The sequence below is a fragment of the Melopsittacus undulatus genome, chromosome 3, assembly GCF_012275295.1.
Source record: "Melopsittacus undulatus isolate bMelUnd1 chromosome 3, bMelUnd1.mat.Z, whole genome shotgun sequence".
Taxonomy (NCBI): domain Eukaryota; kingdom Metazoa; phylum Chordata; class Aves; order Psittaciformes; family Psittaculidae; genus Melopsittacus; species Melopsittacus undulatus.
The window spans coordinates 99,236,580-99,250,570 of NC_047529.1; the positions used below are offsets into that span (position 1 = coordinate 99,236,580).

The 13,991-nt window shown below is 57.6% G+C and overlaps 1 protein-coding gene across 5 annotated transcripts; it reads left to right on the forward strand.

Moving 5' to 3' along the window:
* The first annotated feature begins 1,137 nt into the window (after positions 1–1,137).
* On the forward strand, positions 1,138–13,621 carry CAPN11 (calpain 11). 5 transcript variants are annotated; one of them, XM_005145334.3, is made up of 22 exons: positions 1,138–1,220; positions 3,827–4,109; positions 4,684–4,753; positions 6,113–6,231; positions 6,363–6,496; positions 6,640–6,808; positions 7,340–7,423; positions 7,510–7,595; positions 7,763–7,837; positions 8,223–8,383; positions 8,460–8,629; positions 8,841–8,852; positions 9,129–9,340; positions 9,453–9,492; positions 9,751–9,816; positions 10,150–10,207; positions 10,293–10,357; positions 11,205–11,273; positions 11,376–11,454; positions 11,891–12,007; positions 12,082–12,140; positions 12,335–13,621. In XM_005145334.3, the coding sequence occupies exons 2-22, from the start codon at positions 3,864–3,866 to the stop codon at positions 12,359–12,361; spliced, it is 2,118 nt and encodes a 705-aa protein (XP_005145391.1). In that variant the 5' UTR covers positions 1,138–1,220; positions 3,827–3,863; the 3' UTR covers positions 12,362–13,621. The 5 variants fall into 5 exon arrangements, with proteins under 5 accessions (XP_005145391.1, XP_030901501.1, XP_030901500.1 ...); XM_031045641.2 differs by lacking the exon at positions 1,138–1,220 and adding an exon at positions 2,180–2,196; XM_031045640.2 differs by lacking the exon at positions 1,138–1,220 and adding an exon at positions 3,280–3,377.
* Positions 13,622–13,991: the final 370 nt, after the last annotated feature.

Below are 13,991 nucleotides of genomic sequence, written 5' to 3' on the forward strand. Positions count from 1 at the left end.
AAGGGCACCCCAAAGCCTCCTCTACATCAGGTGGCCAAAACAAACTGCCTATGATGGCTTCTCTCAGGTGGGGATGGGAACAGGACAGATCCAGTGTGTCCTGGCCAGGACCTTCCCTTGTGAGTGCAGCAGCAGGACCATGTTACAACTGGTTTTGAATGTGCTGGTTGCCCTTCCCACAGGCAAAGGATTCAGCTCCTGACCCCAGGTGCAACCTGCTCCCTGCCTAGCAAGGATTTACCCCCTGGGGCAAGGTGGTGTGGGTTAGAAAGTAGGCACTCTGGGGAGCACTGAGAAGCCATGCACGAGGGGAGGAGAAGGAACACACAGTTGGTGACATCCATTGGGCTGTGGGCCATGCTGGGCTAAGCTGTGCCAGGCTGTGCTGGGCCATGCCATGCCATGCCACACAAACCCATGTTGCTGTGGCCACGTCTGCTGGCAAGGGCACCACCCAGCATTGCTGCACCTTGAGTCACAGAGGGCATGCACGGGCATCCCCGCTGCAGGCAGCCCCAGGGCAATGGGAGCTGCTGGGGTGGCCCCACTGGCACACAGCAGCAAGGGGCAGCTGGAGGGGGGTACTGGCCCTGACTGCTTGCACCTGCAGGAGCGGGGTGGTGCCTCCCCAGGCAGCCGGGAAGGAGACCGCAGGACTCGGCAGACCTGGGTGAGTCCATCCCTTGGTAGTCCTGGGTCCTTGATGATCTTAAAGGTCTCTCCCAACCTGGTTGATTCCATGAGAAGGAGGCACACAGCGGATGGCACCCACTGGAACCACCATGCTCAGCCCGGGCGCCAGAAGGTCAACAAGCCCTGGGCTGAGGTGCAGCACAGAGCTTCACCCAGCTAAGCTGAGGTGCCAGCAGCATGGGGCAGTGCCATGTCATCCCAAAACCCTTTCCTAGGGAAAGGTCTCTTCCTCTTCTCCTTTAAGCCCCAGTTTCAGGGTGCACCGCACCCTTAGCTCGGAGCAAAGCATAAGGAGCGCCCCAGCCCGGCGGGACCGCAGCTGGGAGGGGGCACTGGCAGACGGGACCGCACCAGCAGCCCCGATAAATCCCCTCCCCGTAGCTGGGAGCTGCTGCTACGCCTTTAATTCCCCCTCCCACCGCCCTCCCTGCATCCGCACATCCCGCCCGCTGAAACCCCACCTTCCGTGGGGCTGAACCGGGCCGGGCTGGGCTGAGCCGGGCAGGGCGGTGGCGGCAGCAGCTTCCGTAAGTCACCCCCATCCCCACCCTTACCCGACCCCATCACAGGGCTAGCACCAGGGTGGGGGTTCCCCGGGCTCCTCCAGGACTGCCGCTCTATCCCACCATCTCCTTCTGTCCCCGGGGAGGTTTGCATTAGATAACGCAGCCACAGAGAGCCGGAGGCTTCCCGAGCAGGGCGGAGAGGAAAATGGGTACCGCAGCCACCCGGGATGCGATGCCAACCCCGCATGTCGCCGAGGGGATGCGGGAACACACAGGGGAGCTTGTGGGAAAGGAGGGCCTTTGTCCTTCGGAGGACTGGGGAGGGCCTGAGAGCTGTTTGCGCAGTGGGACCCTATGAGCAGCTGTGGCTCCTTGCCCCGAGCTGAGTATGCGGCAGGATGCGGTGTCAGGGCTCGGCCTGGCTGGTTTTAGGGAAGGGAGCTCCCCCTTCCTTCGATGTCTAAGAGCAGCTGGCTCTCAGAGACCTCTCTGAGACGAGAGGTCTGCAGAGTTTTCTTGGCTGGACTTCAGCAGTGATGCTTCCATGGGGTTTTCAGTATGGGCTATGGTACCACGAGGTCAGGGACCCTGCAGCCACCAGTGTGTCTTTCATTCCCACCTGGGAGGATCAGAGGTGCCTGCACACACAGGAAAGCATCATCCTGTTGTTGGATGGTGCCTGGTGTAGAGAACTGACTGCCCTGGGGGCTTGGCTTGTCTCTGCATGCACTTGCCTCCACTGTGGAGGACCTGCAGTGCCCAGCAGCATCAGCCTGGGGAGGTGTCAGCAGCTGACCCTATTTCTTCAGGCCCCACGTGGTTCCTGTCCCATATTGGGGTCTCAAATGTTTTTCCTCACTGTGCGCTTGCGTGACCTCCGTCTGCCATGAGCACAACCTTCCCGGGTATTTAGAGCCACAGAGCTAAGAATAACTCACATGCTGCCCGTGTCCAGGCAGCACAGAGCTCCCCATGGCCGCAGCCATGTCCAGCACTGGTAGGCAGCATGGGAGCGGGTGCAGGGGGCTGTGGTGTGAGTGTTGGGGAATGGGAGCTGGAGGCTCTGTGCATGGCTGCGTTTGGGATTCTTCCTCCCGCAGTGCCCATGGGCTCTGGGCAGAGGCCTGGACCAGAGGAGCCATCCCACCAGCTCTGCAGGCAGTGAATGCCTTGCTGCTGGGGGAGACTGCCAGGGTGCTGGCTGCAGAGCAGGAGTGGGAGGGAGGAGATGGTGGAAAAGGGCCATAAATTTGGAGCCATTGTGGGGGATAGAATGGCTGGCGCTGCCTTGGAGAAAAACAGTCAGTTTAGAGCAGCCCAGGACGGGAGGAGTGAGGAAGAGGAGTGGATTTTCCTCCTAAAAAGCTTCTGGTTAGGGCAGCCCCTTCAGTTAGCCGCCAAGTTTATGCTTTCTGCATGTGCTAGGACCTTGCACTCTTTCCATTGTTGCCTGCCTTCCTTTTGCTATCACAGCACTGCAGGACAAGGAGAGCCACCTCTCCAGCACCAGGCTGCACCCTACTCCCTAGGATGGGGCACTGGGAAGGCAGCAGGCCAGCACTGGCACCCCAGCCCAGTGCTCTGCATGGGTCACTGGCTCCTGGGTTATTTACCCAAGGACTGTTCCACTGCTTTGTGTGGGGAAACCTCCCGTGTATTCAGCACTGAGAGGGAGCTAAGATCGGGGGAGTGGGGCAGGGTAAGTGGCAAACAACAGCGGGCCCATGGTGATGTCCCCTGCCCCATGGCCCTGCTGCAGGTGCCCTGCTTGCCTGGACGGTTGAACCAGGCAGCACTGGAGTGACCGATGCGGGGTGGGGGCTCTGCCCTGCCTAGTCTCTTGGTGCCGGGGTGCTCCGCTGCACCCCACATCCCTTCGCCGGTGCCTCCCGCAGGCTGCTCCGCCGGCTTGAGTCACCCTGCCCGTGTGTGCGCCGGGAAGCGCCGTCCCGTCCCGCCCCTTCCTTCCCTCGTCCTTCACCGGCCCCATAGATAGAGCTGTGCCTGCGCCCGCCGGGCTCCTCCCTTCGCGGCCCTATTGACTCAGTGCTCAGGCAGCCAAGGCGGCTTTCGAGGGAGAGGGAAAGGGAGAGGAGCGCAGGGGCTGGGACACGCTGCGGGGCGGCCGCTGACGCCCTCTCGGAGGCGACGGACGAGGAGGAGCCGGGATGAGGGAAGGTACCGGGAAGCTGCGCAGGGAGGAGAGGCTGTGAGAGAAGGAAAGCGGCAGAATTTCCCTCAGGCCCTTCTGTGTGTGAGGAACAGGACAGGTCGGGAGAGCTGCGGTGTGGCCGCTGGTGGGCTGTGTCCTCCAGCCAGCCCTCAAGTGGTCTGCTCCCTTGCTGTCCTCTAAAGAGGGTGCGGTGGCTGGGCTGGAGGCCGTGGCTTAGAATGGGGCCAGGCTGGGACTGGGATTTAGGGGTGTGCTCCTGGCACTGGAGCCACCCTGGGGATGTTCTGTGTGCTGCCTCTGCTCACTGCCCCGGGACAATGCTGATGGAGAAGGTCCCTGCCGTGGGAATGGTGGTGAATTGTGGGTCCAGCTGTGGATGTGAAATGGCTGATGTCCCCAGGGGCTGCTTGGCCATCGAGCCCTGCCTCAGCCCCACCATGCCTATTCATTGCAGGGAGCGGAGCTGAAGGCAGTGCTGCCGGTGCCCTGCCATGAATCCCTTTGGTGGGATGGCTGCCCGTCTGCAGAGAGACCGCCTGAAGGCCGAGGGGCTCGGCCAACACAGCAACGCCATCAAGTACCTCAACCAGGACTATGAGGCTCTCAAGCAGGAGTGCATTGAGAGCGGCACCCTCTTTAGGGACCCCCAGTTCCCAGCTGGCCCTTCTGCCCTCGGATTCAAGGAGCTGGGGCCACACTCCAGCAAGACACGGGGGGTGGAGTGGAAGCGTCCGTCGGTAAGTGCTGCTCTTGGTTCTCTTCGGGCTGGGCTGGCATCCCTGTCCTGCAGTGTCTGCACTGATGTGGTTTGCCAGGCTGCAGCCTGGTGCTGGCCTGCTCCTCTCAGTGCTCAGTCCCTTCAGTGCTGCATAACCTCCTTTCCCAAGGGCCTAGAGCAATGCCCCATGAGTTTCTAATAATAAAAGCATCATGTCTAGCAGGCCCTGCTTCCTCTGGGCAGCAGGCTGTGAGCTTTACAATGTGTTGGCTATGCCATTGCTTCTAGGTGTCATGACATGGATGTGTCACCCTTGGTAACTGGGGCTTTTGAAGATGTATGTTTCCTGGTGCCATGAGTGCAAGGAAGATGCCATTAGTCTCTCTAGCTGTGTCCTATGGCTATAGCAGCCTTACCTTGATGGCCTTGGGGTTGCAGTCCCCAGGCAGAGATTTCCCTGTCAGAGGGCAGGTGGCGTGCATCTCTCAGGGACCATATACCCTTCCTCCTGAGTCAGAGCTGCAGTGGGTGCCAGTCTCCCAGAGTCCCAGGCCCTGCCAAGATCCAGCATCTGACTCCTTGTCTTCCTGCAGGAATTAGTGGATGACCCCCAGTTCATCGTTGGAGGTGCAACCCGGACAGACATCTGCCAAGGGGCTCTGGGTGAGTGCTGGAGCTCTGTCCCCAGATCTTGGTCTGGAGAGCAGTGGCTGGGGAGGGCTGGAGAAGAGGTTGAGAGTGGAACAGTTTCACAGCACCCTTCCCCAGGCCTGTGCAGCACATTTTCATGCCAGCATCTGCACAACCATCCCTGTACCAAAGCTGCCTTCCCATTTAGTGCAGTGGAAGCTGGAAGGTGGAGAAGGTTGATGGGTTGATGTGTGCACAGCCAGACCACACTGTGATCAGTGGAGATGTTGGGTGGATCCATGCCTGACACATGCTGACAACAGTGCCAGGAGCTGCTCCAAAGAGCTCCTTGCTTTGGTGAATGGTGAGGGATGGCAGGTGGATGGCAGTAACAGAGGTGAGGTTGTGCTGGTCATGACAAAGTGCTTGCAAAGGAATACATGGCAGAAAGGAATTGCGAAGGGAGCTATAGAGTACGGGTGGTGATTTGTTGTTTCTCCAGGGGTGTCTCCCAAGGCAGAGGCACTGAGACAAGGAGAGCAGTGCTAATGGGCTGGGTACATTGTCAGGGCTGGCAACTGAAACCCGATCTGGGTACCACCAAGAGTGCCATCCGGATCTGGATAAGTTGGGTACCCAACTGGGAGCAGCACACACAGCACACTGGTTTCAGGGCTGACCACATTTACCACATCCAGTAATTAAACAAACTCGAGGCGGTAACTGGAGCACCTAACAGCCCAGAGCACTGTGGTGATGTTCAGTTGGTCATTAAGAAGTGTGGATTGCCAGTTTGTCAAGCCACAGCTCAGTACAGGTTTTCCAGGCTCAAGGCTAAGGTGTGACATGCTTCAAAGGCAAAGGAGAATGGAGAACCAAAGCAAACAATTTAAAGTGGTGCTGGCCTGGAGCAGTACTTGTGGTTAAGAGCACTTGGAAGGAAATGCACAGAGGTGCTGCTCACAGTGTAAAGAAGCCAGGGAAACGGTGTTAAACCACTCGCTGGATAGAATGTTTTTTTAAATGCACATTATAATTCCAGTGCAGAACTTGCTGTCTGCAATGTGGAGGGCAGTCAGGAATGAGCCCCAGGAGGGTCTAGATAAATGGCTGCAGGAGGGGGTTATTAGTGATCTGGACACAGGCTCCTGGTCAGGGAGGGTTGTTCCCTGTTGCTTTGAGCTCACACACTTCTCTGCAAGCAGGCTGAGCAAGCCTGGCTCCCTGAGCTCTGTTTGTCTGCTGGACCCTCTCCATTCTCTCCACGTGCTTTTGGAGCTGGGGAGCCCCAAATGTTTGCAAGGAGAGCACACCACAGGCTCCTACACATCCACCACCTACCCCAGCTAGGGAGATGGTGGGTGCTCACACCAGCTTCCTCTCCTCCCCCAGGTGACTGCTGGCTGCTGGCTGCCATCGGTTCCCTCACGCTCAACGAGGAGCTCCTGCACCGTGTGGTGCCCCATGGGCAGAGCTTCCAGGAGGACTATGCCGGCATCTTCCACTTCCAGGTGAGCTGGGAGCTCCTGGCCCTCCATAGCTGGTTGGCTCTGGGGGTGGGATGGAGGGTGGTGGGTTGAGGGTAGGGACAAGCAAGCTGTGTGCTGGTCCGAGCTCACCCCACTCTCTCCTGACCCCACAGATCTGGCAGTTCGGTGAATGGGTGGACGTGGTGGTGGATGACCAGCTGCCCACCAAGGACGGGGAGCTCCTGTTTGTCCACTCAGCAGAGTGCACCGAGTTCTGGAGTGCTCTGCTGGAGAAGGCCTATGCCAAGTGGGTACCTTTGTGGCAGGCATGTGGGGGACAGGGCACCCCTCACTGTCGGGTGGAGGGAGGGGTCTCTTCTATCTTGTGCTGGGTGCCAGGGGAGCAGCAGTTGCTGTGTCCTTGCCCCCTCAGCTCTCCCTCTCGTGCAGGCTGAATGGCTGCTACGAGTCGCTCTCGGGGGGCAGCACCACCGAGGGCTTCGAGGACTTCACCGGTGGCGTGGCAGAGATGTATGATCTCAAACGGCCACCACGCAACATGGGCCACATCATCCGCAAGGCACTGGAGAGGGGCTCCTTGCTCGGCTGCTCCATCGACGTAAGTGGTGAGGCAGGATGGGCCAGGGGCTCTGCCGCAGCAATGGCCAAAGCAAGGGCTCACAGCCTGAGATTGTGTCAGCAGGGCCCTCACTGGGACACTGGGCAGGAGGTTACTCCTTTCCCCTCTTAGCAGAGCATCCTGTCAGAGCTAGCGTGGGGCTGCTGTGAATGGGCTTCTTTGGATGGAGCAGGAATGTCCATCTTGAGTGCTGGCTGTTGAACAAGGGTCTGCCTACAGCTCTGGCCATGTCTTGTGTCAGTGTCTGCAAATTACCTGGAGCAGGGGTTTCCAGCTGCTCCCTCTCATGCTTTCAGAAGTTTGGGTGGTTCTCTGATGCATCTTCAGCATCCTCCAACAGGAAAACTGTCTTTAAATTGTCCTCAGCCAGCAGCCCTTGCGCACAGGGAGCTGCTACCTGCTGCTTTTCTTGGCTACAGCAGTGCAAAGCAAGGGGAATTCTCCATGTGGTGGAGGGAAAGGGTTCAGTGTTTTAATCATATTCACTTGAGTCTTGCACATTGTCCTCAGATCACAAGCGCCTTTGATATGGAAGCGGTGACCTTCAAGAAGCTGGTGAAGGGCCATGCCTATTCTGTCACAGCCTTCAGAGATGTGAGTTGGTTAGATGAGACTTTAATGGCAATAAAACAGCCCAGCCAGTGGCATGGGCTCAGCGTCCCATGTCTGGTTGTTGTCAGGTGAACTACCGGGGTCAGCAGGAGCAGCTCATCCGCATCAGGAACCCCTGGGGTCAGGTGGAGTGGACAGGAGCCTGGAGTGATGGGTGAGTTGGCCAGCAGGCACTGCACACACAGCATGGCACTGCAGGGGAGGTTCAGTGTGCAGTGCCCCTCACATCAGAGAGGAGGGGGCAGTTGAGGGCCAGCTCTGAAGTGCTCTTAGTTCACCTGGAGTAGTTCTCGTCTAATTGTCTGTCTCCTGCTATTGCAGATCCTCCGAGTGGGACAACATTGACCCTGATGACAGGGAAGAGCTGCAGCTGAAGATGGAGGATGGAGAGTTCTGGTGAGTGCCAATGCTGCTCTTTTACAACAGCCAGACTGGAAAAGGAGCAGAGAAGCTGAGGCGAGGCCTTGAAACACATGACCTGCATTTATGAGCTGGCTTTCCAGCACTGGGGAGCCTGCTAGCATTTTCTGATCTCATCTAGTTAATAATTTTCCTCTGTTCAAAGAAATAACCCAACAAAATGCAAAGCATCTAGGAAGGGTAAACCTCCCTTCTCCCCCAAACCCAGCAGTGGGCTTTAAATGAGCTACAACTGCTCAGGCTAAAAAAAGCTCTTGCTGTCACTTAATTCTGCCAAAATCTTGGCCTGGCCTGGAGCTGCCTGCACTCCCCTTCCTAGCGCAAGGAGTGCCCTGGCCTCAGCCCCTGCCTTCTCCCACAGGATGTCTTTCCGGGACTTCATGAGGGAGTTCTCCAGGCTGGAGATCTGCAACCTGACCCCTGATGCCCTCACCAAGGATGAGCTCAGCAGATGGCACACACAAGTGTTCGAGGGCACGTGGCGCCGGGGAAGCACTGCTGGGGGCTGCAGGAATCACCCAGGTACCTCTCTCCTCCACATCTCCACTCGTCAGTGTGATAGAGCCGGTGTTTCATCTGCACATCCTCTGCCTTCCAGCCACATTCTGGATCAACCCCCAGTTTAAGATCAAGCTGCTGGAAGAGGATGATGACCCTGGGGATGACGAGGTGGCCTGCAGCTTCCTGGTGGCTCTAATGCAGAAGCATCGGCGGCGGGAGCGGCGGGTCGGGGGTGACATGCACACCATTGGCTTCGCTGTCTACGAGGTAACCCCTGCCCGCCCCAGTACTGCTTCCTGGGACTGGCTCATCCCTGCCAGTCCTGCCTCGACCTGGCACCTCAGTCCTCAAGGAAACCTTTCCCACCTGCTTTGCCAGCCTGTGGTTCATGTGCCCTGTCCTGTGCTCCCTGCAGCTGTAACGGATGGGGCAGGTACTGGGATTCTGACTGTTTTTTTCCCTCTTCTCTCCTCTGCAGGTTCCTGAGGAGGTATGTCCTGAGCTGCCAGAGCTTACCCCCTCCTGGATGGGAGTTCAGCAGTGGGCAGGAATGAGTTAACATAAGTGCATGCACACAAGTGCACCCAGTGAAGTGGGAGCTCCCACCTTGCTCTGCTAATGGGTGCTGGGCACCTCCCTGAGGGAGGACTGACTCCTGCTGGAATGGCTGCTGGGATGGGCAGGGTAGGAATGTGCTGCCTGATCAGGCTGGCTTTGGTCCCCCTACATTGCGGGGCTGTGGTCCCCAAGCCCATTCATTCCTCAGGCCCGAGGCAGCCAGAACGTGCACTTGAAGAAGGATTTCTTCCTGCGAAACCAGTCACGGGCACGGTCTGAGACCTTCATCAACCTGCGGGAGGTGAGCAACCAGATCCGGCTGCCCCCCGGTGAGTACATCGTGGTGCCCTCCACCTTCGAGCCGCACAAGGAGGCTGACTTCGTCCTGCGAGTCTTCACCGAGAAGCAGTCGGACACGGAGTGAGTCTCTGCCTGGCCTGGGGACACTGTGTCTGTGGGTGATGGGACAGTTCCCCACCGCAGGCAGGCTGCTGGCTGCTCATCGCTTTGTTTTCCTCCTTTCTGCCCATAGGGAGCTGGACGAGGAGATCTCAGCAGATCTGGCAGATGAAGTAGGAGCCACTACTTTGGTTTTGTTTGGTGCTGATGCTCTGCAGCTTGGGAGGGGGAGCTGAAGGCTGGAGGTGGCTGCTTGGGCTTGGGATGTCACTGGGGCTGGAGAGAGGCTGGCAGGGTCAAAGTGATGGGGATATGGGAAGTAACAAGGATGAGAAGAGCTTCCCTTCCAGTTCCGGTTTGCTGAGGCTGGGAGGCAGGACAGAACCCAGCTTTGACCACTAACCAATTCTTTCTGTCCTGCATCACCCCAGGAGGAAATAACTGAGGATGACATAGAGGATGGCTTCAAGAACATGTTCCAGCAGCTGGCAGGGGAGGTGGGTACAGCTGTGCTGAGCTCTGGGAGACCCTGGAATGGGGAGGGGACAGGATGGGACCCCTGGCTGTGAGCTCCAGCCTACTCCATGCTTGCCTCAGTTCCATCCTACAGACAAGTCCATCTTGGCTGCTGCTCAGCCCATCTTCCCCCAGGGGTGGTGAAGGAGCATCCAGCTGTGGCCCAAGTTCTTCTGGGCACGCAGGAAATGCAGTAGCACCCTAATGTTTTGTGGTTGAGGCAGAGACGTTTAGGCAGGGGAGGGAGGAATGACCACAAGTGGGGTGGGGAGCAGGGAAGGGAAGGGGTGCTGCTAACGCTGCTCCTGCTGCAGGACATGGAAATCAGTGTCTTCGAGCTCCGCACTATTCTGAACAGAGTCCTCGCTAGACGTAAGCGCTGCCCTCCCTGCCCCTTGCTCCCTGCTCAGCAGGTTGGGTTTTGATGCATGTGCTCAACCTCCTTCTTCCTCTGCAGACAAAGATCTGAAGACAGATGGGTTCAGCCTGGACTCCTGCCGCAACATGGTCAACCTGATGGATGTATCCTCTTGGTGCTGTGAGCAGGGCCAGCTTCCCTGGTACTCAGCCTGCTCACAAGATTTGTCAGGAGCTGGGGCTTGGTTCTCTGCTTGTGCCAAGGCTGTTCAACCAGAGGAGGGAGGGAGGAATCCTTGTGGCTTCAGGGTCACCTGCCTTACATCCCTGGGCTTTACCAGCCCTTTGTAGACCCTGCCACCAGAAGCCCAGCCCAGTTCCACTCCTGCCTTCAGCCTTCCCCTCCAGGACAAAGCTCCCTCTGCTTCCCTTCCTCTCATAGGCTCCCCATCCTGATGTGCTGTGATACCACCCAGCCTTCATGGCACTCCCAGAAGGGAATAAGGGCTGATGGGCAGCTATATCCCCAAACCATCCTGCCCAGCACATTGAGGATGAGAGATATAAAGTGACAGGAGCCATGGTCTTTATTCTTGCCTGCAAAAGGACATGGAGCTGAGGGATCAGGTGGAGGAGCACCCCCAAGGTCTTCTCTAGCCTGGCCCTGCAGCATCCCATTTCACTACAGGCCAGCCCAGTTTTCCCAAGGACACCATGGATGAAGGAGCATCACAAGGTGCAGGTCTTGCCTTGGGAATGGGGGTTCTATATGTGTGCTTCCTACAGCAGCAGCACGGCTGCTCCCAGGAAGTGGATGGCAGATAGCTTAAGTTTTGTACTGCAAGCTCTGATCTTGCTAGTGTGGCAGGACAGAGAAGGGAACCTGGGAGGGAAAACTGGGCAGAGCAAGTGTGGCCAGGTTTCTCTTGCCTTATCTGTCAGGGATCTCATAGCTTTGCCTTTACACCACCCCCTTTGCTGGCTGCTTTCTCCTTGACCCCCTGCTCCCCAGAAAGATGGCAGCGCCCGCCTTGGGCTGGTGGAGTTCCAGATCCTGTGGAACAAGATCCGGAGCTGGCTGGTGAGGAGGAGCAGTGGGCATGGCACACTGTGCAGGGCAGCAGGATGAGGGGATAGCCAGGCTGCACAGCCTGCTCTTCATGGCTCTGTGATGCTTTTGCAGACAATCTTCCGGCAGCACGACCTGGATAAGTCCGGCACCATGAGCTCCTATGAGATGCGCATGGCTCTAGAGTCAGCTGGTAAGTCTGGAGAAGGATGGTAACGGGGCTCCTGCTGTCAGCACAGTCCCAGGTAGCTGGAGAAGAGTGTATCCAGCCTATATTGCATGCTTCAAGCCAACCTGCTGTGGCAGTGAGATGTGGTCCATGACTACACTGGGCTCCCTCCATCCCTGCTGTGCCAAGTGCTGGAGCCTCAGAGTTAGGCATACACATAAGGTGGTCCCTACCTCTGTCGTCCTCTGAGCTGCAGGGTCTCATCCTGGCAAAGCAGAGGCCAGGGTGGATCAGTGATCTAACTAGTCATATGGCTCCATGGGGAGCATTCTCTTCCTGCCGAGGCTGGACATGATGTCCTTCGTTGGGTGGGTTGATGGCCCCTTTGGTACTGTGGACTGCCATAGTTACACCCTCCTCTTCTGCTTCACTGGCATGTTGACTGCTCTCTGCCTTGCAGGTTTCAAGCTGAACAACAAGCTGCATCAGGTGGTGGTGGCCCGCTATGCAGATGATGACATGGGAGTGGACTTCGACAACTTTGTCTGCTGCCTTGTGAAGCTGGAGGCCATGTTCAGTGAGTGTGGCTCTGGGGCAGGACAGGCAGGCACAGAGGGACACGTTGCTCACCTTGCTCTTGTGCCCCTGTAGGGTTTTTCCAGAGCATGGATACTGAAGGCACTGGCACGGCCGTCATGAACCTCACTGAGGTGAGAACGCAGTTATGTGGGAGGTAGGGTGGGAGACAAGGAGATCAGGCACTAGAGTGAATGGGGCATGTGGAGGGGGTGGTAGAAAGCCCTCCAGCTCCTTGGGTATGGAAGGAGACCATAAAAGATTGATATAAGAAAACAGGATTGCTGCAGTCTACACGTTTCTCATCCCTTCTCCCTCTCCTTCCCAGTGGCTGCTGCTGACGATGTGCGGCTAGGAACCACAACGGATACTCTATCACTGGGACACCCCAGCACCCAGGCCCCCTCCAAGTGCCTCCCTTTGGATATGTGGGCACAGGATCCTCTTCCCTCCTTGCTCCATCCCAGGCTGAGCCACCAGCCCTGCCTCTTGGCAAGCCTCATGCCACCCTCTTCAGTGGACCAGGGGTCAAGGCAGGCAGGGGATGCCCTTCTCCTTTTCTGAGCTGGGCTTCTTTCCACTCCCACTCCTCCCTCCCCAGCCCAGAACAGCAGGAGGGCATGCAGCACGGGGTACCTGTGCATCCCTGCACTGAGCAGGGCAGGAGTGAAGGAGTGGGCTGGGGGACATCTGCAGAGAGGGAGAAGCAGGAGCTGCAGGGGAAAAGAGGGGATAGAACTCTTATCGCTTGCTCTAGTGCTGCCCTGTCCCCACTAACACGTTAGTCTCTGTGCCCATGCTTGGGAGCATTAGCAGGTACTGCCTTGCTCAGGCAGAGGCAGAGGGTTCCCAGTGAGCTGCAGTGGCTTTCTGGGAGGAGGAAGGGCCATACTCCTTGATACCCTTGCACTGCATTCACCACTAAGCACGACCAAAGCATAGAGCCCAGTGGCTCCTTCTGTGTGGCCTTCAACACATCCTTCCCACCTCCATGCCCATGAATTCACCCCACCGCTGGGTCAAGCCCTGCAACTTAAGTATTGAATGTCTGTGGGCTCCTGCACTGCATGAACATGCATGACCTGCAGCAGAAGGCCCTCTCTTCCACATGGACACAGCAATGCCACCACCATCACACTGGCTTTGCCTCCCCTCCTGTCCCTGGGAGCTCCTGGGACATCCCTGCCCCTGCTCATGGGCCCCAGCAGGACAGGGGTGCCAGAACCCAAGCAGCAATGCCTTCCCCCAGAGAGAGGGGTTAGTGTTTTGAATGGGGTGTTCTGCACACGTTTCTTTGTGCTTCCCTTCACCATCCCATGCAGTTACACTCTCCTCTTCCCTTGGGCTCCTCTGCCCTGTGCAGATGGACCCCAGTGCCAACATTCTTGCACTTGTCTATGGTCCTCCATTACCCTCCCCTTCTCCTGGGTTAACAGGGTGGCTCCAGCTTGGCGGTGGACAATGGCCAGTCCTTTGCAGGCAGGCAGTTAGATCCCCTCAGCCCCCTGTCATGGCTGGAGGATGCTCCTGCAGCAATAACCACTGCTGCCCGCCCAGCAGCTCCGCTTCCTTATCCTGCTCACTGTGCACTCCAGGAATAAACCTATCTGTTGGACATGTGGCTCCGGGCACTGACTTGGGGGTTGTGTTCTCCCTCTGCTCACTGTGGCCTGGGTCTTGGGGCATGAGGTGCAGAGCCAAGCCCAGGACACACAGCTCGCCCGGCCTGGGGCATGGATGAAGGAGCACCACAAGGTGCAGGTCCTGCCTTGGGAATGGGGTTCTATATCCCCTGGGATTTTATAACTTGCCTTTTCCTGTGCAGTGGAATCTTAACACTGACACATAGTGGAAGCACCGTTTAAGAAAGGTGTAAGGAAGCACTGCTCCTCAAAGTGAGAGCAAGCATTATGCTGTTAGCAGGGCTGTTTGGTTAATCCAGGGATTTTTCAAGCAGAGGAAAAGCCAGTGCTTGCTCCCCAGTG

What these genes read in the sequence shown, in the direction of transcription:
- CAPN11 (XM_005145334.3), top strand. Translation starts at nt 3,864, where the DNA reads ATGAATCCCTTTGGTGGGATGGCTGCCCGTCTGCAGAGAGACCGCCTG. An exon ending in GGGCTGCAGGAATCACCCAG is followed by an intron (nt 8,384 to 8,459) that starts GTACCTCTCTCC and finishes TCTGCCTTCCAG; the next exon opens with CCACATTCTGGATCAACCCC. An exon ending in CATGGCTCTAGAGTCAGCTG is followed by an intron (nt 11,455 to 11,890) that starts GTAAGTCTGGAG and finishes TCTGCCTTGCAG; the next exon opens with GTTTCAAGCTGAACAACAAG.